General features: G+C 41.2%; 5 protein-coding genes across 5 annotated transcripts; 3 read left to right on the top strand and 2 right to left on the bottom strand.

Annotated features, from left to right (window-relative positions):
* Positions 1–272: 272 nt before the first annotated feature.
* Positions 273–2,304, bottom strand: has1 (hyaluronan synthase 1). Its single transcript, XM_062399720.1, has 4 exons — positions 1,615–2,304; positions 1,270–1,495; positions 1,039–1,171; positions 273–948 (listed from the first exon to the last, which is right to left on the bottom strand). Exons 1-4 carry the CDS (start codon positions 2,302–2,304, stop codon positions 273–275), a joined length of 1,725 nt encoding a protein of 574 aa, XP_062255704.1.
* A 4,054-nt stretch (positions 2,305–6,358) lies between these two features.
* LOC133965198 (trypsin-like) lies at positions 6,359–7,624 on the bottom strand. The gene is made up of 5 exons (XM_062399636.1): positions 7,516–7,624; positions 7,245–7,398; positions 6,904–7,166; positions 6,686–6,822; positions 6,359–6,575 (listed from the first exon to the last, which is right to left on the bottom strand). Exons 1-5 carry the CDS (start codon positions 7,553–7,555, stop codon positions 6,426–6,428), a joined length of 744 nt encoding a protein of 247 aa, XP_062255620.1. The 5' UTR covers positions 7,556–7,624; the 3' UTR covers positions 6,359–6,425.
* A 5,588-nt stretch (positions 7,625–13,212) lies between these two features.
* On the top strand, positions 13,213–16,635 carry LOC133964434 (chemerin-like receptor 1). The gene is made up of 2 exons (XM_062398510.1): positions 13,213–13,334; positions 13,985–16,635. Exon 2 carries the CDS (start codon positions 13,996–13,998, stop codon positions 15,136–15,138), a length of 1,143 nt encoding a protein of 380 aa, XP_062254494.1. The 5' UTR covers positions 13,213–13,334; positions 13,985–13,995; the 3' UTR covers positions 15,139–16,635.
* A 2,235-nt stretch (positions 16,636–18,870) lies between these two features.
* LOC133965228 (chemerin-like receptor 1) lies at positions 18,871–20,217 on the top strand. Its single transcript, XM_062399677.1, has one exon. It carries the CDS (start codon positions 18,876–18,878, stop codon positions 19,971–19,973), a length of 1,098 nt encoding a protein of 365 aa, XP_062255661.1. The 5' UTR covers positions 18,871–18,875; the 3' UTR covers positions 19,974–20,217.
* A 1,320-nt stretch (positions 20,218–21,537) lies between these two features.
* On the top strand, positions 21,538–22,200 carry LOC133964732 (chemerin-like receptor 1). The gene has a single exon (XM_062398962.1). It carries the CDS (start codon positions 21,538–21,540, stop codon positions 22,198–22,200), a length of 663 nt encoding a protein of 220 aa, XP_062254946.1.
* Positions 22,201–25,210: the final 3,010 nt, after the last annotated feature.

Raw genomic sequence — 25,210 nt, 5'->3', positions numbered from 1 at the left:
AAAGCCCTAAGTACAGTTTCATTGAATTGTGCAACAACACCTCCACACTAATCAAACAATATATATAGATATGTTTTTGCCATGTGTTAAAAATTCTTTGGTTGTATGGTTTCATCAATATCACCAAAATGTATTGCCATTTCATTTGTTTGTTTGTCCAGCATCTGCATGAAACGACCCAAACTATCATTTCTAAATAATTTAAAGAAACAAAATGAATAAAATAAAGAAGATAGTTATATTTGAAGAAAACTCAGTGCTCAGCTTCGGACTTACACACTCACCGTGTATTTTTGTGAACGTTTTCTACATAACCGGCGGAACCATGCCCAATAGAGAAATATCATAAGCAGCCAGTAGCATATGTAGGCCACAGAGCCAAAGACTAAAAACTGAACCTCTTGAATCTTAGCTGGAGCCAACCAGTCCATGTGACTCTCCTTGTAGATTGTGTAACCGAGCCCGGCTAACAAGATGGCTGCCCACACTGACAGAGGGAGGAGGGGGATGTAGTTCCCCACCATCTTTCGCCTGCCTGACGTCCCCCAGCTGCTCTTGTTCATGGTGATGATGGCAAAATACTTTGCAGGCAGCAGGCTCGTCATGTACAGAACCGAGTAGAGGGACATGAACACCATCACCATGTCTCCGCGCAGGATGCAGGCGTACGCTGCTTTCACCAGCCCAATCAGCTGGATGCAGCACAGGACCCAGAGGATGTCCCACAGCGTGCCGATCCAAAACAGCTGGATGATGGTGGCGGTCACGAAGAAGGGGAAGATACCTGAGATGATGGACTCGTAGGTCATCCAGAGGTGGTGCTTGTGCCACCACATTGCGTTGTAGAGCCACTCACGGAAGTACGATTTTGTCCAGCGAGTCTGCTGGTTGAGCCAGCGCAGGAACTGAGCAGGTGTCTCCGTGTAGCACTTGGAGCGAGCCGTGTATCTTTAAAACAAGTTCAGAAATAACAACTTTAATATCAACAGAGGTGCATTGTATCTTGTGTAATTTCTGTGAGGTTGAGAGGGTTCTTACTTGGTGGCGTAGCCCATGCTCAGCATTCGGTTTGTGAGATGTCTGTCGTCACCAAATGTGCAGTGAGTTCCCAAAAACTTCTGATTGTACCAAGACTCCAGAAACTGCTGGAGGAGATCGTTCCTGTACAGACCTTCATGGATCAAGTCAAGGAAACAGAAGTTACAAAGGGCTGCAACAACGCCACAACACAGACGTGACTCCGGCTGCTTCTTTTGGGAAAACACTCACCCAGAGGCCCACTGATGCAGGACACACAGTCGAAGAAGGACTGGCAGGACCTTTCGATGTTGAAAGCCATCCAGTACCTCAGGCTGCTCATGAAGCTGATGTAGGACTCTTTCAGGTTGAGGATCATCACGTCTCCTCCCACAGCACCATACTTGGGGTTACTCTCCAGCACCTTACACAGCTCAATAGTGGCCAGAGAGTCCAGCTTAGTGTCTGAGTCACACACCTGAGCAACAGGAAAGAGATTCATGTCATTAAAAACTTGAAACACTGTAATTTTCTTTTCATAAAATGATCTCAACTGAAAGACACTCTTCAGGGATATGAATTAGGAAATAGAAATACCTGTATATAGTCAACTGAGGATCCAAGTGCTTTGAACGCCGTGTACATCACATCCCGCTTGCCACCCCATTTCTGCATAATGCACACACATCTCTTGCTCTGGATCAGGTGCTCTACCTCTTTTCTCTGTGGATCCTCTCCTACAACATAATCAGGATCCCACATTGAGCCCACAGCGATTTCCTCGTCCTGCTGGGCCTGGGTGGGGTCCCATGTGTGGTAGTTGTTCCTCCACACATAACAGCCAGGATCTTGGTCTTTGAACACCTCTCTGAACATGTCCATCATATATCGGTCATCCTCTGAGTTCCCGTCCACCACCATGATGATGCGCAGCAGCTCAGGGGGATACTTGAGAGCCCTGATGGAGTTGAGGCACTCTCTGAGATAGGTGGGGTCCTCCTGATAGGCCGATATGGTGAAGCCAATGGTCTTGGTCAAGGTGCACGGCTTTGTGCGGGCTTTCATTCGCCGGTGTTCAATGAAGGCGAAGAAGCTCTGGAACAACACGTGGAGGGAGAGGAGCAGTCCATAAAAACCAAAGGAGATGATTCCATACTCGGAGGTCGCCAGTTGGAAGCCGTCGACGTAGGCCCACACCATCACACCCAGGACCACCAGGGCGAAGAGGAAGGTGAGGATGGCACGGATAACTGAGCCCAGCTTCTTCAACAAATGTTTCAGCTCCATCGTCTTTCTTTACCTTGGGGACATATAACAACCGAGCATCTTAGCATGTACATCCATCAAGGGTGGATTCAAACCAAACACTTACACAGGCACTTGTTGCAATGTGGTATGGAAAAAGGGTGTAAGAAATGGAAAGAGCTGTTTTATGTGAAGTGTTGTAAGACGTCTTAACGAGCTCTAACAACTTGGATAATAACCCAACAGTTGCACTGACAAACCCTTGAGGTTCAAAATGAACAAGTCTTTCAATCCAAGAAAGTTTAACACTCACTTATGTTTAAAAATACAATAACCCATTAGCAATAATGACATTGAAGTTCCAAAGAGCTATGGCACAAGTTACTATTTTTCAAGCATTCTTTTTTAACTTTTTATTAATTTAATCATATCATTTATCTCATATATTTTAAATAGCTTCTGATAAATTCTTATATGTACCAGGTTGATCCATAAATCCAGAGGTGTCATCTGTGCTTACCATGTGACTGAATTAAAAGGCTTTTAAAATTGCCTGCAGAAATCTAAACCACGTTTTATATTTAAATTCGTAAAACAATGGCATACAGTGATAAGATGTAGTCACATTAATATTTATGGTATCTTTGCTATTTTATTAATATAGACATTTTAAAAAACAAGTTCCTACCTGGTGACAAGTTGTCCTGGCTGTAAACATGAGCCACGTCCACTTGGTGCTGCTCTCTCCTTTACCTGATGGCTCCTGGCTTCTCAGGCTCCAAGGCTGAACACGGGATGGAGCCATGATCGCGCTTTTTATATGTCGGGACTTTACTATCATTTACGCGCGCCCCCGCTGACTCAGCCGTGCGTCAGGACCAAGGCGGTGGTCCTTAAGCCATCACTGTGCCCTGTGCATGCTCGTGCTTTGTTTTCTCCCCTTTACCATGGAAATGTTACGTTTGCGACCTCCTACACAATGGTTTCCTAAACAGGGATGTTCCCAAACTTTTCTGGTGGCAGCAGATTCAAGTAGACAAAACAAACGCGCCACTTGGTCAAAGGGATGTTTCTGGGGTTACCTCTGTATAAATGTCCAGCCTCTCACATCCCCATTTCTTTATTTAATCATAACCCAAGAGCTCACATTGTATTATTATATTATTCTATTCTATTTTATTTTACCACTGGCTGCATCTTAGGGATGTTTGGGTCTAAGTATCATAAAAAAAAAACAGCCCCAGTAAGTTATGTAGAGGAAAGTTAATTATATTTCATTAGGACTGGGCATCAATAATTATTTACATTTTTCATGATAAGATTCAGTGGAGCCAGATTCTGTGATGGAATGATTAATACAAATGCTAATCCACAAAAATGTTTTTTACGAAAGATGCTTTAAAGACAATTGTACTTGTGTTATACTACTGTTCTACTACACACACACAAACACACAAACACACAAACACACAAACACACACACACACCCTCAGGCGTGCATTTGAATACATCTGCACACTTGTCCATGTCACAAACGCACAGCTTTTGCTTTTATATAGATATTAGTATTATAAGGCTTTACATGATAAAGTTCCTTTGCTGTCTTTTAGTCACTGTATGTCCGATTTTGAATTTTCAAAAAAAAAAATTCAAACAATATTTAGTTGGGGGCTTTAAACTGCACCTATACTCTGTACTTTCCGATCTGTGCTAAATAATAAATCTACGATTCAATGGTATATTTCTAATCTGATCGACCTCATATTCGTAAAATGTTCTATTGTTCATCAAGGATTCGTCCTCCTTTTCTTACACAGCAGAATTCAATACCACAACCTTCACCCAGAAACTTAAAAGTAACAGAAATGTGACTTTTATGGTGAAAATGTGTGACATTTTTTTATTTTGATATAATTTCTGAACACATTGTCCAGCTCTAGAGTAGAAACTTTCCCGACAAAGAACAGCTTGTTGAGGTATTTAATCATATCGACCTTGAGGGAGAGAAAGATAAGAAAACTCAGATGCTGCAACTCAATCTGTACACAGGTGGGAGGATGCCCTCTGCTGGAACCAATCTGAAACTGCAGGAGCAAAAAAAAAAAAAAAAAAAAAGGGGGAAAAACTAAGGGGGTAGAATATAAATCCTGAGAAAAGGAGGTGTGACACCATGAAGCTCTCGTGTCTGATCTTTCCCACTAATCTATGACTATGAAAGACAAAGGCTGTCCCTCTGAGTTGCTGTCACTGTCCTGACTCTGCCATGATTACATCCCTGTAGAGTTTCTATGTGGGCAGATCTGTTCATGAAGGTCCACACCCTTTGCCACAGGAGCTGGCCTGAGTCGTCAACAAGCTTCATGTCAGACCCAAATAGAAGCCACCAGGCAGCTGATGTCATGTGCGCAGGCTGTGCCAGTGTTTAGGGGATGATGAAGTGGCCGGACTTACTGGAAATGTTATTATTTGTGGGGTTTCTGCAGGAGATGTTAATGTAATCCATCCGCACTGTGATGTAGATAATCCTTTAGATGTCTTATTATAATATGATGTGATCACCTTAGTTAGCAGGCTAGTAGGCACAGCATCTGTGCTTATGATGACATTCCTGTCATGCGTACCCTCAAGTTCAGCCTGTTTATTTCAAGGCCAAAACACTTGATGGCACACAACTGAGGTTATGACCCTATCATCCACTGGCGGCTGCTATCATCTACTGGTAGTTGGTAACTTAGATTGTGCAGCAGAACTTCAAACATACAAGGGATATTCACCATCTGGTCCATTATTCTATAATACAATGTGACGCCATGTGTTTGCTATCGTCACATGCTCTTCTGAATACAGAAATTAAACTAGATCAATTCAAATCACAACATTTTTAATCTGACTTTGCTTCAGCCAAGGAGGTAATGTTTTCAGCCCTGTCCATTGTTTTTCTGCTCTGAAAATTTGCAGCATTACACAAAAACTACTGGACAGATTAAACTTGGTGGACGGGTGTGTTATGGGTCAATAAACAACCTGTTAGATTTTGGTGTGGATCCAGACTTTCACCTTTTCCCCAGGAAATAATAAACAATCTGGGATATTCAGGGAACTGTACATCTATGATGCCAAAACCATAAAACCCTGCCCAGAGCCACGTTTTCAAATAAAAAATGTGCAGCATCCATGCAGCATAGCTTCGATAAGAGCTTTATTTTTTCTACGTGGGTCATGAGTCCTCAGAAAACCTTGTAAGGCCCCAGTCTTTATTTGGTGGTCAAGCAAATGCCTGGTGACTCACTCCTCCTCTCTCCGCCACACCCAGGCCACCAGAATCCACTTAAACCATTCATGGATTTTGTGATTGAGTTTTCTCATGTGTGCACCTGCTGTTTTATTTGCAGTTTGAGCCCGTTCACACAGATGTTACTGAGCAGTGTCCTAGGAAGGGGTTCAGGGCACTACTTACTTCTTTAGGGTGCAACAATTGTAGACCTTCGTACCTATTCTACTGAGACTGCTCGGAACATCAATACTCAGGCTGCAGCGAGACACTGGAGTTTTGAAGAGCTACAGATTTACAAAAGGAAAAACTCTGAGGCGATAGTCAACTGGCTAAATACCACCTTTGTCGCAGTGCTCCATACTCCATACTGATTATGGAGTGTGGCCAGAGTGTGCAGCATGCTTTATGGTTTCAGCCCACAGAGAGCAGTGTAGCAGCATTTTTCTGCCTCAGTGATTTATTGTTGGCTGACTGTAAAAATCACAACTCGTCCCTTGTGTAGTCTTTGTTCTCCTGAGGCATCATCGAGCTAGAAACCTGTCAGTCCATTTGACGTGAATCAGTCAGAGTTTGTCAAGACAAGTAAGTGTGAGGCAGCTGGACCGTGTGTTACAATCTCAGACGTGTGCTTTGATTTACAGCCATGCAAAGATATGAATTATGGCAGTGAAGTGGATTTTCAAAGACGTAGAGGCTTCTTCTTGTTTAAGGCGAAACATGTGGATGAGGCCAGATGTGCTGTGTTGTTATATTCTTAGATGCCAACACATTCTGAGGACACACACACTAAGAGACTTGTATAAATGACACCACACACACCAGACCTCTCATAGTTGACTTTAATGATGTTGCCATGTGCTGCACATGATTTATTTTACAGCTCTGCTGCTCAGCCAGATGCCATTGTGTTCCTGATCCAGGGGGTGTAATTACAAACCTTTGTGTACACCCCAGGCTTGTTTCTAAGGGCACAACCATGTCCCCAAGACACAACTCCCTGGAGCTCGCCGCCACACATCATGGGACCCCCGGAGTCACCCTGAGGACAGAGAGATGAAGGTTCCCTTACTGGTGCATCATTCACGTAGAGAGGCAAAAAACAACTATGTGTTTTTTTCCCTGTTACAGCAGCCATGACCTCTACATTACCTGACAGGAGTCCTTCCCTCCATTCAGATAACCAACACACATCATGTTTTCAGTGATTTGGAAAGGATATGCGTTAAAGCATGTGTCATCGCTCAGGAGGGGGGCTTCAAGGCACTGCAACTTATTAGGGTACCTCGCTGGAAAAGACAGAAAAAGAAGATGCATCTATGTTTTTATGTGTTTGAACGGATCAGAAAAACATCCGGCGTTCAACTCACAGCCTTCATCGCTGGCACGAAGACTCCCCCATCCAGAGATCTGGCACATTGTTCCGTCACTGGCACACTTCAAGGGGAGGGTTGCAGGGCGCACAAAGCTGTTCAGAGTGGCCGGTCGACTCAGCCTGATAAGCATGATATCACTGTCCTGCGTGCGGGGGTTGTAGTCAGGGTGGCGGATAAACTCTGCAGACATAATGTGCTGCTCAGTCCCCTCGGGTTCCCAGATGTCGTGCTCTCCCAGACGAACTTCTACATTGGACCTGTGTTTAGAGATGAATGTCAGTCCCCTCCCTCGTTGTTTTTCTCACCAGGATCTGTGAAAGATGAACAGTTCTTACTTTGATTTGCAGTGTGCAGCAGAGAGCACCCACTCATCAGACAGAAGAGTCCCTCCGCAGAAGTTGTACCCATCGAAGAGAGACACCTGGTAGGGCACGGAATGTTTCGGGCACTCATATCCTCCAACAATTTTGTTGCCTTCCTCCAGGGAAGCTATCGGCATTTGGAATAAAGACAAAACCAGAAACAACCATCAAATCATTACATTTTTAAACATCTTAATCTCTGGTTCTACCTTTCTCAACAGTGTCTGTCATTTCTCTACATTACCTGCCGCTCCAAAGAGAGTGATAAGAAGGAAAAGCTTCATGCCTTCTGTTTGTTATACTGGCAGATTAATGTGCCCTCACCCCGAGCTTCAGGTATTTCAGCCCTCTTTTATCTTTCCTCTCAAGGTCTTCTATCGTTAGAGATACACCTCAAACACTAAACATCTGTTGAATTTCCCTGGTCACTTAGGGTTAAATGCATGTAGAAAACAGCAGTTGTTTTTGTCTGATTACGAATTCTAAGAGATTTTGAGGACTTTCTGTGTTAAGTCAGGGCCCTCGCTCTTTGTAAGTTTAAACTCAACAGTTTATTTTTATGCAACACTTTAATTATGGAATCAGATTGTGGAAAATGGTATATGCACATCTCTAAATGACTGTGAACCACAATGTGACTTTCATGTTTCCGGACGTTGAGTAAGACTTGGTAACTCAGATGGTGTCAAAGATAATACAGGCAAATCGTTATATCGTCAGAAAATGTGATAAAATAGTTTCCTTTACGCCGTCAGTGAAGAGTCACACGTCCACACTGAAAGCGCACATATACCTATATTAAGAAATGTTTTAAAAAACAAATTTTTAACGCACAGCTCTGCATTCAGTCCACTCACCAGCTGTCACTCTTTGAGTTTAAGGATGATTTACACTCTCACTTACCCAATATTACAAAACTGCAGGTCACTGCTGAGTCAATGCGGCAGAATGGAGACGTTGAGGTACCAGGCTCAGTTACTCATGCATGAGCATAGGTGTTTATCAGCACCAGACAGGAAAACATTTAAATGTGAGGGTGCATTTAACCAAACCCTATCATTATACACTTAAGACTAAAATATAACGCATTCCCATCCAGCACAGGCAAGTTCTCCCCCCCTCATTACTGTGTGGCACACACACCATCGGCCTCATTCCTCTTCCAACCTGCGTATCACGGCTCGTGTTCTTTGATCGTTGACAAATGCTTCTACTTGGCTCAGACTGTTGGGACGCGCTCTCTCTGTATAGATCTTAAATAGCACGTGTTCACTGTTTGTTTCACTTGTTCTGACTGGATTTCACGAGAGGGATACATTCCCATCACATTTTCAGCAGAAAACATGAGACCAGAGGACATTAAAGCAGCATCCAATGGCCTTTATTAGAGAAAAAGAAACTGACACGGATTTTCCTCCATTTGCACCATTTACCACTCTAACCCTTGGTTACAATACATGGAAAAGATCTTTTTTATTTATATCTGGCGTTCTCTGCATGTTTAACCAGTTCCGGTTCCCCCTAATCCCATTCCACTGGACCTCAAAATACCCTTGGAGAAACAGAGAGAGCCCTGTTTCACAGGTCTGTATATGACTTATCCGTTGTCAGGCTTGTTTGCTCTCAGACAGAGCCCAGGCTGATTATTCATATCCTTTAGGTCTGCTGAGGGGGACCAGCCGCTGTGGTTGAAAAGCAGAGACGAATGTAAGGAAGTGGTTTAAGTTATTGAGGTTAAGCTCTTTTTTTTCTTTTGCTGTGTGTGGTGTGTTTCATGGAAACAACCGTCAGTGAGCCATGAGGACGAAAGCCATTGGCACCGGCCTCGACTTGAAAAACAAAATTCCTGACCTCTCCACACCCCAGAGACAGAGGATTTGATTTCCAGTCAGCACCGCAACAAGATCAACAAACCTTTGAGGTTTTCAGCACACAGTAGATTGCCACTCTTTGTGTCTTTCTGACAGCGTTGGTGCTGAAGAGAAATTTCAGCACAATGGTTTCTGTACCACCTTTGGACTCTGCCCCCCCACCACCACCTCAGCAGAAGGAGCTTTGGATTCAGACATGCACTGTGTTTTGCATTCAACAGAAAAGAAAAATACTGGGTGTACATCAGTCATAGTGGGAGCTGGAGTATGTCATTAGTCTGTCACTGTCCCACAAGCAAAGACACACACACACACAAGCACAAACACACACATACACACACATATACACACGATTTACTTGTGCCTTCCAGGTGACTCCCCCACCCTCCCAGCTGCTGCAGTGAATAATAAACCCCCCAACTCCAACTGCATATATCAACCACCGTTAAAACAAAATTCCCTTTAAACCTCCACTAGTTGTTTTACACACCCAAATTGCTATTTGTGTGGCACACACATAATTGCACGTTCGGTTGGTAAATCCAGAACTCTGGCAAGCCCTGGGCTCTGAAGGCTTCCCTCAAACTATAGCCTTGGGATAGCTATTAATATCCCCTACAGACAGCAGCAGAATGCTCTGCCTTTACGTTCTCCTAAAGACTCAGACAGCAAAAAGTGTTTTGTTTAAAAAAAAAAGCACACATTTGAGCACAGAAATGAAAACTGGAGATTGTATTGCAAGTGGGATTAGGACCAAATGAAACAAAGTAGTCACAGTGTCTAGACTTCAGCTAAAATGGGCTTGTCACTTAACGTTACAAATGCAGCATAACGGTGCAGGAGTTTTAAGGAGTGATTAAATGGTTAAACTGGGTCAAAATATTTAAAACAGTTTCCTGCAGTTACAGCGGATTAATTTTGGTCTTGGCGTAAGAGATCTCTCAATGGGGACATTTTTTAAACACTGAATGTTTATTTATCAAAAAAAGGGGAGAGGGCTATGATAACAATGACATGACTGCTCCTGCCCACACACTCAAATACGGGTGTTGGTCTGAATTCATGCAGGGGCCAGGGAGCGTGTGCACAGACACATGCATGTAATGTCTCTCACTCCTTCTCCCTCTCTTTCTTCCCCCTCTCTCTTTCCTTTTTTTCCTCCCCCTCACATCTGGACTTTTGGCAGGACACGGTTCCTGTGTTGTGTGTGGGTGAATTAGCAGGGGACTCGGTTTTAGGGCTGGGCAGGTTCGAGCAGCTCACAACTGAACAAATCTGATCAGTTCATGACTTTGAGGCTCATTGAGAAAAAAGTTAGACTTTGGACATCGCCTCAATCACCAAGATGCTTCTGTTTCTGATTGGCTGAGTCCCTATTGTCATTGTGTTTTCAGAATTTTCATTCAGGCATCATCTGTTTCTCCTAATATATGAAAGCAAACATGACCAGCAGATGTACACAGAGATCCATATGGTGGTTAATACTATACATTTTGAAAGTCTTTTCCTTTCAATGTAATTAACTACATGGCAACAACTTTGCCGAATATGCCTCATTGACTGACATTTAAAAATAAGTTGGCACAAACCAGCTGCTTTAAATGTCTTGGCCACATCCTTTGCAACATCTGTAAAAATGTTGTTTGATGAAGTTTGTTGCTACAGGATGTCAAACTGAGCCACATAATAAGAATTAATCAGTGTGTTTAATCCTGAAATGTGAAGGAACACAGATGATAGTGATTGAGGAAACGAAACAGCTTATTCTTCATATTTTGCAATGCTCCATGGAAAATCGATTGAAAAAAGATAGCACTTACACATGCACTAATGTGTGGGTAGTAGGGCAGAGGAATCAAGAGTAAAGAGAAACTGTGTGGGAGGAAGTATGAGCATGAAGTCAAACTCAGATGTAAATTCTCTCCCCCACTGAAAGGTGGGACTCTACTCTGGGGAGATGAGATGGATTTTCTGTGTCTGCAGCCGACTCTGCCCCATGTTCATCTTGTTCTGATGTTCCCAACGCTAATGTCTCTTCCTGTTGGTATGCATTTCTGCATATTCTTTTTAACTGCTTCAGGAGATGTAATGACATATTCACTTTTGATATGTCTTGTACGGTCTTAGTATAATTACGGATTAAATAAGTTTAAGGTGGCTTCCCTTTACTTTTTGGCTTGCTGTTTTTCTCATTCCCTCCAATTCTTTGTGCACCTTTTGCCAATCCAAACATGTCTTTCTCTACTTTTTATTGGGGAGTTGGTGGTAAATTTGTTTCACTACTACTGTAACTACAGTAATTAATACCTCAAATCTGCAAACGTAGAAAAACATGCTGCATATGTATTCATTCCAATATGTCTGCTTGAAAAATGTTATGCAAAAACCACCAACATTGGTTTGACGGGAAACTTGATTGAAGGGTGAGGTATGATCCGTAAAAAACAACCTAATATATTTATATCAAGATCTTAGTCATCTAGGGCAGATATAAGATTTCTTCCCCCACTTATTTTTAAATTGTAAGGTTTGTTGTTGTTTCTTAACAAATAATTCACAGATCTTAAAGGGAAAAAGGCATATGTAGAATGGTATATCTCTGATCAGATAAATTTGTCATAGCTTTCTGTGTACATGATATATGTATGTGATCAAAATACATGTCCATGCAATTTGGTGTGAAAGTGATCGATGATCAGTTGGAGAAGTTGTACTCTTTCTTACTTAGTGGTGTTTTTGTTTGCTCAATATTGGTATCTTCATTTGTATGTGACAGTGTAACACATCGCAAACTGCACTTAAATTCATTTTTGCAGTTTCAGAAACATCACATTAAAAGAGAAAGGCACTGAAAAAGAAAAACAGCACATAAAACATACTGACAAAAGCTCTAAACATTTTATTAAAGATGTGTGATTCCTCAACAGAGGTACCACAGTTATGTCCAGCTTCAAGTGGTCAGATGCAAAGAGGGAGTAGCCAAAATAAATATTACTCTTTAATAACATGAAATTAGGTCCCAGTGCGACAATCCTACACATGGTGCAAGGTAAAGAGAATGGATGTAGAAAAAAAATATGTAACCTACACGTCCAGATGGCAATTCCAACGGTCAACACGGAGCAATTATGCTCAACCTCAACCAAACATGTGTTCAGCCCACATAGCGAAAAACACATTACGCAGCAGCATCACTGGTGAACATGAGAAGTTGCTGCTCCACTCTCATATACAGTCATCCCAGCAAACCCACAATTTATGCGTTTAGCTGTTTGGTTAGTTGGTTTTTTCCCTTTTGGAGTTTCGCAATGAATGAACGTGTTACAGCAGGATGTTCTGCATCAGACTCTTATCAGCAGAGAATATCCTGCAGGTAAGAGCTGAGAGTCAGACAGAGCGTTAACTGAATGTCTGTGTTTTACGTAGGCTTCGCACACATACACACGCACACAAACACAAACACACACACACACACACACTCAAACAACTTAACCCATGACTTCAGGGGACATTATATTGATTTCTTGGAGACGCTTACTTTAGCCATAGTTACTAACTCAGATCTAGCCTAAACCTAACTCTACCCTAACCCTAGTCCTAGCCAAAACCCAAACATAAAACTAAAACTAAAACTAAAACTAAACTTGACTTAACTTTACTTAGCTTAACGTTAACCTTAACCTTAACCTTAACCTTAACCTTAACCTTAACCTTAACCTTAACCTTAACCTTAACCTAAGCCTAAACCCAAACCCAATCCCAATCCCAAACTTTACTTTGACTTTGTCCTAAACCCTACACTGAATCATGTCTAACTTTAAAATGTTGATAAAGATGATTGTACATTATGCATATTTGCTTTTGTCACCATAATGTAATGTGAACAGATTTAGATTTAGAACACAACACACACTCGCGCGCGCGCACACATCATTTATACACTATGTAAGGAGGCAGAATTAGAGTTTCTCGTTTTACAAAAGAATCACAGATTATTTCTGACATTAAGTTTATGTGCAGTCAGACCGTGGGTCTATAGTACAAGGAGGGAGGGAGGGGGGGTGCTCGTGATCCCGCCTTGATGGGAGCGATGACGTCACATATGTAAAGTCTCCAGGACCCGAGCTCCGCAGTTTTTCCTCTGGATTCGTCTGAGCTGTGCGCCGCGGACACATCCTCCTCTTTGTGGAAGGTACTTTTATTTTTTCACAAACTGTGTCTGTCTGTGTGTGTGTGCGCGCATCGGATTGTCAGGAAGATTACAGAAGGATCCAAGTTATCATCCTGACCCAGAAAACATCGCTGCGAGGTTTTTAATTCGCAAAAAAACCTCTTTATGTGCAATTATCTGTTTAAATGCGACAAAAGTGGTAATTAAGTACATGAAGAGGATTTTCTTCGTGTGATTTATTATCTCTGGTTCAGATTTTTTTTAAAGTCCTGTTGATCTGATGTTGATTTCACTCAGGAGAACCTGGTGTGCAGTTTATATTCGGTGCAGAGCTTTCAGAGAAAAACTTTTTGTTTTCTTCCTTTTCTTGAGTGTGGAAGTTGGTGTCGTATAAGATTTGTCTTGTTGTCTTTTGTGGGTCATGAAAATGTTGTGAAGCAGCGGGCCATGATTGTTGTTACCCCATGACTTCAGAGTTCAAGTCATGCCCCCGCAGTCAGCATTCTCCCCAGGTCCTTTAGAGGAGTTGAGTGAAGTGAAGTCATTTTTTTTTTTGTGGAATGAATGTACTGAATTTGAATTCCACTTTTCAAATGAGGTACATTTTATGTATTAATTATGGATTGCTATTGTACTTTAAGGTTAACATTTAAATGTTTTTTTTGATTCAGGTTCAAAGACAATGATGGAGCTAATGACTGCTACCACTTTCTACGCCATGAACTCATCAGACATCACCGGAAGAAACAACTCCTTGTACGAAGACGACGAAGAGTATGACTACAAGGATGAGCACGCCGAGCTGAGACAGTCCCTCAACATCATGTCTCTCATTGTTTACTGCCTGGCCTTTGTTCTCGGTGTGTTCGGGAATGGAGTGGTTATCTGGGTGACCGGGTTCAAGATGAAGAAAACCGTTAACACCGTTTGGTTTCTCAATCTCGCCGTGGCTGACTTCCTCTTCACGGCGTTCCTGCCCCTGAGCGTGACGTACACGGCCATGGATTTCCACTGGCCTTTTGGCAACTTCATGTGCAAGGTGAACAGCACTGTGAGCTTTCTGAACATGTTCGCCAGCGTCTACATCCTGGTGGTGATCAGTGTGGACAGATGTGTGTCTGTGGTGTGGCCCGTCTGGGCCCAGAACCACCGCAATGTACGCAAGGCTTCCTGCGTGAGTCTGGGTGTTTGGATACTGGCTCTGATTCTCAGCGCTCCATACTTCATCTTCAAGGATACTGGGCCATCCTATCACAATGAAGACATCATCAACTGCTTCAACAATTTTGCACTTTCTGACGACTATGAAACAGCATCAGTGAATGACCTGCGACAGTTTCGACATCAGACCATGACCATCACCCGCTTCCTCCTGGGATTCGTCGTCCCCTTCACCGTCATCGTCTCCTGCTATGCCGTCATCATCCATCGTCTCAGGAGGAACCGCACCCTGGCCAGCCAATCGAGTCGCCCCTTCAAGATCATCGCTGCCGTCATCACCACTTTCTTCCTGTGCTGGGCGCCGTATCACATCATGGCTCTCATCGAGATGGTCAATCACACGGCGATCCACTCGAGTGAAACATTGGATCACGTCATCACTATCGGTGTCCCTATAGCAACCAGCCTGGCCTTTCTCAACAGCTGCCTGAACCCACTGCTGTATGTGTTCATGGGCCAAGATTTCAAGGAAAAGGTCCGCAAGTCCATCCTGAACGTGTTGGAGACTGCCTTCCAGGAGGAGGTGTCTCGCTCATATACATACACAAACTCTATGGTGACCAGTCGGAGTAAAGAGAAGTCCGTGTCTGATGCTGAGGTATAAGGTTGCCCATGATATGGATAAACAAATTCTCTAACTGTGTAGAACATATATAACTGTATATAACAAATAACTTTTTTTTAATTCATGGATCCTCAAGACAACCTGTATATATATGATCTGAGATTGGAATATTCCTTATTATTTGATAGATATATGCTAGCAGTCAGGTCTAAAGCAGATAGCTGTCTCCTTATGAAGCTGACACGTGGTGGTACTGAACAACAGGTTGCGTGATGCTTTAGTGGGCTGGTTTATATTGAAATAATGGAAAAGTGAAATGTTTCAACGGACAAAACAGTTTATTTATGTAAAATAAGTGTCATGATCATAGGGAAGGGAATTCTTTCCAGAAAAATGTAAGACAGAACAGGGAGAAAAATGCACACATATAACCATTATACACATAAACACACAAATGCAGTCAAACTGAATGACACGTACAGTGCCATTCATTATACAGTACTTTTGTTAGCTGCACCATGACAGCTATAGGGGATGCACTGTGCCACTTTATCGGAAACTCTAATTTCAGATTAGGTATTACATTAGTTTATGGCTAAATTTGTGCAACACAAACATGACAGAGATGTTGTAACATGTGGTTGATGTAAGGGACGTTGTGTTTCTCATCTATCTCATAAACTCCAGTTGATGATTTTTATGTCTTCATCCGTCTGTTGCATCAAAGACAGCAAGCAATGAAACTAGGAGTTTATAAGCCATGATCACAGACTCTTTTTTTATCAAATATGCAGTTACATGACCTACAAAACATAGTAATAAGGGACGTATGGAACAGGTTTAACTGAAAATAGCATCTAGTGTTAAATAGTGTTTGCCCATCACTGAGGATTATACAATGTTCATTTCCTTACTTTCCCCTCGCACCCAACCCACTGACGCCATTACTTGTGTGCCTCATAAAATACATCGACAGTTTGTGTGTGTGTGTGTGTGTGTGTGTATGAGCTGACTTTTGACTGCTACATGCCAACTGCATGCTTTGATCAACATGTTATTCAGCATTAGGTCTGGTTCATGAGGGCTTGACAAAGAATTATGTTACCATGAGATCGTTGTGGTTAATTTTAACTTGCATTTTAACTTCTCCTTTGATCTTTGGATCATTGTCAGCTGTTTTTAGAGGGCATTCTTTAATGTTTGTGACCCCCCCCCCCCCCGTACATCCTTTCAACTTTTTAAATGCATCGTGTCAGTTATTCTTCATCATGGACAGAAATACATTTACTCACATTTCCAAAGCAAGAATCAATCAGTTCTGAAAGTTTTTACCGATAAGTAGAATGTAAACAACTGTAAAAGCACACTTTTCTGTGTCATAATCTGAACCTCTGTATCAAAGATCAATTTTAATGTAAACAGTGTAAATGATAATTGTTTATTTTTGCCATTTTTAACCCTACAGTGGCGAAATCTTTTACAAGTCCGTAAATGACGATGATGACTGTCATTGTGATTCTTGTTGTATGCCCTTATTTCTATTATTAAAATATTATGTAGACTTAACGCCTTTCTCACTTGTAATGTTCATCTCATTATCACTTTAAAACACTGTAATAAATATGTTTGTATTAGGAAAGGCTTCAAATCAGTGGCTTTTACTGGTCAGGAAGCGGACAAATCATCATTCATTTGTATAAATATTCAGAAACTATGGAAGCGTATTGCATTCACCTGAAAAAAATTAAAATAGTGTTTTTCTGAGATAATTATCTCAGAAATTCCAACAATAACAATATAATAACGTTTTATAAATACTAAACGACATGAATATGTATAGTACCTATTACAAATTTTATGGGGATAAGATAGATAAAGGAAATATAGTTTTCATTTTTGTCCATAATTCACATTTTTTGTTTGGTAGACTTTTGTAGTTCACTGTTAATTATACAGAAGGAGAGGCTGGCAGTTTTAAGCAATGCCATATATCATGGCGCTAATACAAGAACTGTCGCCAAACAACAGACTGTCTAAAAGGCAACAGTTACATGTAGCACGCTGAACAAGGACTCTATGCGAAACATCCATGCAAAATGTAACTTCAGCAAATACTAGATTACAATTATCTCAGAAAAACTGAGCCTTTTTATTTTATTTTTTTTAAATGAAAATGTATGAAACCAAATTCTGAGCGATGATGTGAATTTCTCGGAACAGAGTTTTTCATTTTTTCAAGTGAATGCAATACACTTCCTTACAGGGACATCATAATGTATTCATATCTGATAAACAGTAAAGAACAGGGTGCATGACAACCATCAATCAACATGTGTGCAGTTGCTCTCATTAGAGTGTGTCAAATATATTCCCACTTCAGATGTCATGAATGGATCTACATATGGTCTGCAGGTCCAGCTTCAGCACGGAGTCAGCTTCTGTTCCAACTGTTTGGCAGCCTTGAGTTACTGACAGATGCTGATGTGAATTTCTAGTGGTGCAGGTCAGTGTGAAGTGAGGGGATAGTAAATGATGTAAGACTACATAGATGCTGCTTCACACTATCAACACAAAACAACAAGGAGCAGCATCTATTTTCAAGTTGCAGAACTGTAAGATTATCCATACAAGGATGTGCTTGTGCATGAGATGTAATGGTGGGGAGGAGTTTCTTGTGTATGGGCCACTTGTGGTTCCTTCTCAGTGGCAGTGACATATTACAACACACAGGGCAGATTATATTGACCTGTCAGAGTTTGATCGGGAAACATCTGCTGCAGATTCATCCTCAACAGACCGCAGGGCTTAGAGAAAGGTACGTTACATTTGTTCCTATCACAACCAACTTATTAGACCAAGACGTACATCTTATGTTGGATTTGAATAAAAAAGCATTCATTATTCCCCTAAATTTCCTGCCTTTCTTGCTTGACAACTAATTTGAATAAAGATTTGTTTGTATATACCTCAACATGTACAAGCCTGCTGTACTGGTTTGGATGTAAATGTGATTTAACAGTGACAGTATGGGGAATTGATATGTTTATGGACACAAAAAAATGACACTGATGTTGTGGTGACGACATATTTCTAGTAGGGTAAAAGGTAGGGTAAGTCTCCAGGAAACAAATGTAAGGGGTGTGTGTGTGTGTGTGTGTGTGTGTGTGTGCGTGCATCTCAGGCACGCACACTCAGGAAGATTATAGAAGGATCCAGGTTATCAAGCTTGACCCAGAAATCATCACTGTAAGGTTTTAATTAGCTTTTAATCATGTTGTTCTCTGCATACAAAATAGAAAAATGTAAGTAATTAAGTACATAAAGTGACTTTTTATTTGAGTGTTTTAATATCTGTGGTCCAAATTTTTTATTTTAAAGTTCTGTTGATCTGATGTTGATTTCACTCAGGAGAACCTGGTGTGCAGTTTATATTCGGTGCAGAGCTTACAGAGAAAAACTATTTGTTTTCTTCTTTTTCTTGCGTGTGGAAGTTGGTGTCGTATAAGATTTGTCTTATTGTCTTTTGTGGGTCATGAAAATGTTGTGAAGCAGCAGGTCATGATTGAGTCATGCCCCCACAGAAAGCAACCTCCCCTGGCCCTTTAGAGGAATTGACCTAGGTGAAGTCATTTTTCTTTTGTGGAATGAATGTCCTGATTTTGAATTTCAGTTTTCAAATGAGGTAAATTTTTATCTCCTGTATTAATTATGGATTGTTATTGAACTCAAGGTTAACATTAAATTTTTTTGTTTTTGATTCAGGTTCGAAGACAATTATGCAGCTAATGACTGCTACCCCTTTCTACGCCATGAACTCATCAGACATCACTGGAAGAAACAACTCCTTGGACGAAGAGGACGAAGAGTATGACTACAAGGACGAGCACGCAGAGCTGAGACAGTCCCTCAAAATCATGTCTCTCATTGTTTACTGCCTGGCCTTCGTTCTCGGTGTGTTGGGGAATGGAGTGGTTATCTGGGTGACCGGGTTCAAGATGAAGAAAACAATTAACACCGTTTGGTTCCTCAATCTCGCTGTGGCCGACTTCCTCTTCACGTCGTTCCTGCCCCTGGGTGTGACGTATATCGCTCTGAATTTCCACTGGCCTTTTGGCAACTTTATGTGCAGACTGAATGCCCTTGTACTATCCTTGAACATGATCGCCAGTATCTACATCCTGGTGGTGATCAGTGTGGACAGATGTGTGTCTGTGGTGTGGCCCGTCTGGGCCCAGAACCACCGAAGTGTACGCAAGGCTTCCTGCGTGAGTCTGGTTGTGTGGATAGTGGCTCTGATTCTCAGCGCTCCATACTTCATCTTCAAGGACACTGTGTCAGACCCTGACGATGAAGACATCGTCTACTGCTTTGACAACTTTGCCCTTTCTGACGACTATGAAACACCATCAGTGAATGACCTGCGACAGTTTCGACATCAGACCATGACCATCACCCGCTTCCTCCTGGGATTCGTCGTCCCCTTCACCGTCATCGTCTCCTGCTATGCCGTCATCATCCATCGTCTCAGGAGGAACCGCACTCTGGCCAGCCAATCGAGTCGCCCCTTCAAGATCATCGCTACCGTCATCACCACTTTCTTCCTGTGCTGGGCGCCGTTTTACATCATGACTGTAATCCAGCTGGTTTATCACACAGCGATCAGTCCGAGTGAAACCTTGGGCCACATCATCACTATCGGTTTCCCTATAGCAACCAGCCTGGCCTTTCTCAACAGCTGCCTGAACCCACTGCTGTATGTGTTCATGGGTAAAGATCTTAAGGGAAAAGTCTGCAAGTCGATCCTGAACCTGTTGGAGACTGCCTTCCAGGAGGAAGAGACACACTCCTACACCAAGACAAAGTCAACAGACTAGTAATACAAGCTAGAAATACCGAAGAAGCAGAATAATGTATAAATTCTGCTAGAGAAAGCCCATGTTTACCTTTACAGAAAATAGAATCTTATCACCAAAACTTCTTGTATTTCAGAAACCACCCAGAAGGCATTACAAAATATGTATTACATAAATTTATGGTTGAATGACAGAAAATGTGCGAGAAAAGGGAACTTAGTTTCTTCATCTTTCACATGCACGGCAAATTCTGATGCATCCTGTGACAAATTCTGAAAAATAGAGAATGATGTTTGCTGTTTATGGGTCATCCTTTAGATATATTATTAAAACAGTAAAAAAAAAAATTTTGAAGAAGAACATCATTTGTTTTTTTAAGATAAAGTTATGGTTAAGCTCGCATATAAACGTACAGTGTAAAATAGTGCTTTAAACCAACAGGTTCATAGAAAGTTAATTTCACAGCTTCCCCCTCTCAGTGGCAGTGACATATTACAACACACAGGGCAGATTATATCAACTTGCCAGAGTTTGATCGGGAGACTTCTGCTGCAGATTCATCATCAACAGACCGCAGGGTTAGAGAAAGGTATGTTACATTTGTCACTACCATGACCAACTTATTAGACCAAGACGTACATCTTACGTTGGATTTGAATAAAAAAGCATTCATTATTCCCCTAAATCTGCTGCCTTTCTTGCTTGACAACTAATTTGAAAAAAGATTTGTTTGTATATACCTTTATCTACATAAAGCTTGCTGTACTGGTTTGGATGTAAATGTGATTAAACAGTGACAGTATGGGGAATTGATATGTTTATGGACACACAAAAAAATGACTCGATTTTGTGGTGACGACATGTTTCTAGTAGGGTAAAAGGTAGGGTAAGTCTCCAGGAAACAAATGTAAGGAGTGTGTGTATGTGTGTGTGTGTGTGTGTGTGTGTGTGTGTGTGTGTGTGTGTGTGTGTGTGTGTGTGTGTGTGTGCATCTCAGGCTGTCAGGAAGATTATAGAAGGATCCAGGTTATCAAGCTTGACCCAGAAATCATCACTGTAAGGTTTTAATTAGCTTTTTATCATGTTGTTCTCTGCATAAAAAATAAACAAATGTATGTAATTAAGTACATAAAGTGACTTTTTATTGTTTTATTATCTGTGGTCCAAATTTTTTATTTTAAAGTTCTGTTGATCTGATGTTTAATTCCGCTCAGGAGAACCTGGTGTGCAGTTTATATGGGGTGCAGAGCTTACAGAGAAAAACTATTTGTTTTCTTCTTTTTCTTGCGTGTGGAAGTTGGTGTCGTATAAGATTTGTCTTATTGTCTTTTGTGGGTCATGAAAATGTTGTGAAGCAGCGGGTTATGATTGTTGTTACCCCATGACTTCAGAGTTCAAGTCATATCCCCGCAGTCAGCATCCTCCCCAGGCCCTTTAGAGGAGTTTACATAAGTAAAGTAATTTTTCTTTTGTGAATTGCAGTTTTCAAATGAGGTCAATTTTAATCTCCTGTATTAATTATGGATTGTTATTGAACTCAAGGTTAACATTTAAATGTTTTGTTTTTGATTCAGGTTCAAAGGAAATGATGGAGCTAATGACTGCTACACCTTTCTACACCATGAACACATCAAACATCACCGGAAGAAACAACTCCTTGGACGAAGAGGACGAGCACGCAGAGCTGAGACAGTCCCTGAACATCATGTTTCTCATTGTTTACTGCCTGGCCTTCGTTCTCGGTGTTTTGGGGAATGGCGTGGTTATCTATGTGACCGGGTTCAAGATGAAGAAAACGATTAACACCGTTTGGTTCCTCAATCTCGCTGTGGCTGACTTCCTCTTCACGGCGTTCCTGCCCCTGGCGGTGACGTACATCGCTCTGGATTTCCACTGGCCTTTTGGCAACTTCATGTGCAAGGTGAACAGCACTCTGGGCTTTCTGAACATGTTTGCCAGTGTCTACTTCCTGGTGGTGATCAGTGTGGACAGATGTGTGTCTGTGGTGTGGCCCGTCTGGGCCCAGAACCACCGAAGTGTACGCAAGGCATCCTGCTTGAGTCTGGTTGTTTGGATAGTGGCTCTGATTCTCAGCGCTCCATACTTTATCTTCAAGGACACTGTGTCAATCCATGACAATGAAGACATCGTCCACTGCTTCAACAACTTTGCCCTTTCTGAGGACTATGAAACACCATCAGTGAAACAGCTGGGAGATTTTCCACAGATTAAGTCATCTGGCTGGTAATAATCTTTCTGTTTTAACAAAAAGGTTTTTAACTTTGTTAACCCTTTTTGTTTAAAACTTTGACCTTTTTCACAGGACTTTGTTCCTATAGGTTAAATATTTTAACCCTTTCTAAAACTATAAATGAATTCCATATGTTTTTATGAGCCTACGTTATCGCCAATTGAATTTATATTAATAATCAGCTTCCAAATAAAATCAATCTTTCACAGAGGCGGAATAATGTTTACATTCTGCTGGAAAAGCAAATGTTTATCTTTACAGAAAATAGGATATTGTCACATTTCAAAAATCACCAAGAGGGCATTGAAAAATATGAATTAAATAAAAGTATGGTTTAAAAATGGAAAGCTGCGAGAAAAGGGAACTTAGTTTCTTCGTCTTTCACATGCACAGCAAATTCTGATGCATCCTGTGGCAAATTCTGAAAAATAGAGAATGATATTTTTTGCATCTTGATATATTAATAACACAGTAACAATAATATTTTGAAGAAGAAAATCAACTGTTTTTTTTCCTGTACAATTTATTTATGGTTTAACTGGAATAAAAATCTCCAGTTTAAAACAGGTTTATAAAAGGTTCATTTTCCAACTTCCCCCTCATACTTAACCCCACCCACTGATGCCATTGTGTGTGTGTTTGCGTGTGAGTGTGAATGAGAGATATATTTTTGACTGCTACATGTTCATTGCATGATTTAATAAATATGTTATTCAGCTTGAGGACTGATTCCTGAGAGATTGACAAAGAAATAATGTACGTTACCATTAGATTATCATGAATTAAGTAGCACCTGCATTGTAAAACTGCATAGAACAGCTTCCTTTGATCTTCAAATCATGCAGATTTTGGGATGTCTTTTTTTTGTCTTTTGATGATGATGATGATGGCTGTTATTTTTATACTTTTTTGTCACCACCATTATTTCGATTATCACAATACACCTTTCTCACCTTTTAATATCACATTACACTGGGAAAATATGTTTTACTATATAAGGCTGCAAATCGCTTATTATAAGTTGCTTTTATCATGATATTGTAAGGGAAATGTTACATGTGACCATAATATAATCATGTTTATGTATACTTTGATTGATCATGATTGAATCTCTAACAAATGTAACTTTTATGTTGCTATTTCCTGTTGAACTGAATGAGTGTTGGCCTGTATACTCCAGTCACAGTAATCTAATTAGTCTGGATGTACAGAACTACTTTGATGTCAAGAAAGATGAGCATATGCATCCCTGAGAAGTCAGGGTGTTGCTCGACCAAATGATGTTATATGTAAACATTAAGACAGATGTTACACATTGCCATGACAATATACAATAATGTCTTTTAAAATAGGAAAAATACTTTAGTAGAATGGTTTGCGCATCAGGGCAAATTTTTTTTAAAAGCTTACACTCAAGGAGCTAAACATCGGCCCAGATCTGCACGACTGTAAGCACAATGACAGCCTCACACTTTTTGCAACACGATACACAGTGATCTGCATAACACTAAAAATACTTGTATACAGTGTTGTACATGAACGATGTTCAAAAGAACGCGTGTTCGCGATGTAGCGCAGTGATTCTCAAACTGTGGTGCACCCCTCCGATGGGGCGCGGCGGCATAACAGGTGGGGCGCGTTACCGGGAGGGGGAAACGCGAGGCGGAACTAATATTATAGCCGAACTAGTGTTTTGACGCCCGCATCTCTTTAACGGCGGAGAAGTAAACATATCGCTCTTTCGCCGTATCCAGTGGTCGGCAACCCGCGGCTCTTCAGCCCCTCTGCAGTGGCTTCCTGTGCAGTGTTGTGCATTTCATGCAAATTTTCGCGAATAGTAAACTTTACGAATCAGTTTTATATGTTGAACGTGCACGTGATGGAACGCTACGTTTATTTGTTAAATCATCATCGTATGAGGCCAGCACAAAATACCAGGAGCAAAAATATCAGACAAACACTTATTTTATAAATTCAAATGATAGAATACAAGTTCTAGCCTAATAAATGGATCCATAGCTAGGCATAGCGCTACGATTTGTTGTGCCTTTTGTTTGCAGGGTATGAATAAATAAGCAGCAATAATACAAATATATATATATTTCTTTTAGGAATTGATACATATGAAATACAGTTAAGGCAAGGGGTAGTGATGGATAAAGTTTCTTTAAAAAAACAAGGTAGGTCTTTCATTTTAACTTTCCATCTTTAAATTATGAAATGAACTGAACTATGAACTAGTTCAGAATTTAAATGGTGAACTATGAACGTGAACTATTCATGCTTACTTGTATGAACTGAACTTTAAGCTAGTTCATGAGAGGTGTGAACTGGCACAACACTGCTTGTATACATAAGACACAGAAGTATATCAAGATGTCACTTCCTTGCAATTCCAAAGCACTGACTGTCAAATGACCACCCCTTTGAGCCAATTGGTTCAACAGAGCCGTCAAGTGCGCAAACACATGATTGCTTAATTGTAGACACACCAATCCGGTTAAGCACTATACAAATGCATCAGGTGAGTTCAACCTGACAAAAGCAAGTAGGAGAGGCAGAAATACCATTGGCCATGGTGCTATAATCCATGTCCCAGGGCAACGTGGAGGTAACATCATCCTTTGCGCTGCCACTACACAGAATGGGGTCCTCCTCAGTCACACCAATATGGGCCTTACAACACACCTCACATTCTCCCATTTTTGCGCCGATTGCACAACATCGTCACAGCGGTAAACCACATGCACCAGATGCAATATATTCTCATCTGGGACAATGTGTCATTCCACCCCTCTCCTCTGGTCCAAAACTGGATTCAACACCATACACAGTTTACAGTACCACATCTTCCACCATACTCTCCGTCTCTAAACCCAATCAAAGTGTTTTTCTCTGCATGGCGATGGAGGGTTTACCATCTCTGGCCCCAGGCTCAGGGACCCTCATTGAAACCTGTACTGGATACAAAATGTTCTGCTTGTCTGATATTTGCTGAGCTTGCAGT

The sequence above is a fragment of the Platichthys flesus genome, chromosome 11 (genome assembly GCF_949316205.1).
Source record: "Platichthys flesus chromosome 11, fPlaFle2.1, whole genome shotgun sequence".
NCBI classification, from domain to species: domain Eukaryota; kingdom Metazoa; phylum Chordata; class Actinopteri; order Pleuronectiformes; family Pleuronectidae; genus Platichthys; species Platichthys flesus.
The sequence above is the reverse complement of the archived record's forward strand: the minus strand, read 5'-3'. Positions and strand labels throughout refer to the sequence as shown.

Bases quoted from the DNA above. Each gene is read 5' to 3' on its own strand.
- has1 (XM_062399720.1), bottom strand. From the start codon at position 2,304: ATGGAGCTGAAACATTTGTTGAAGAAGCTGGGCTCAGTTATCCGTGCC. The intron at 1,172-1,269 runs GTGAGTGTTTTC...TGATCCATGAAG, and splicing joins CTGCATCAGTGGGCCTCTGG to GTCTGTACAGGAACGATCTC. The intron at 949-1,038 runs GTAAGAACCCTC...CTTGTTTTAAAG, and splicing joins AGCATGGGCTACGCCACCAA to ATACACGGCTCGCTCCAAGT.
- LOC133965198 (XM_062399636.1), bottom strand. From the start codon at position 7,555: ATGAAGCTTTTCCTTCTTATCACTCTCTTTGGAGCGGCAG. The intron at 6,823-6,903 runs GTGAGTTGAACG...TGTCTTTTCCAG, and splicing joins TCGTGCCAGCGATGAAGGCT to CGAGGTACCCTAATAAGTTG. The intron at 6,576-6,685 runs GTAATGTAGAGG...CTCTGTCCTCAG, and splicing joins GAGGGAAGGACTCCTGTCAG to GGTGACTCCGGGGGTCCCAT.
- LOC133964434 (XM_062398510.1), top strand. From the start codon at position 13,996: ATGATGGAGCTAATGACTGCTACCACTTTCTACGCCATGAACTCATCA.
- LOC133965228 (XM_062399677.1), top strand. From the start codon at position 18,876: ATGCAGCTAATGACTGCTACCCCTTTCTACGCCATGAACTCATCAGAC.
- LOC133964732 (XM_062398962.1), top strand. From the start codon at position 21,538: ATGATGGAGCTAATGACTGCTACACCTTTCTACACCATGAACACATCA.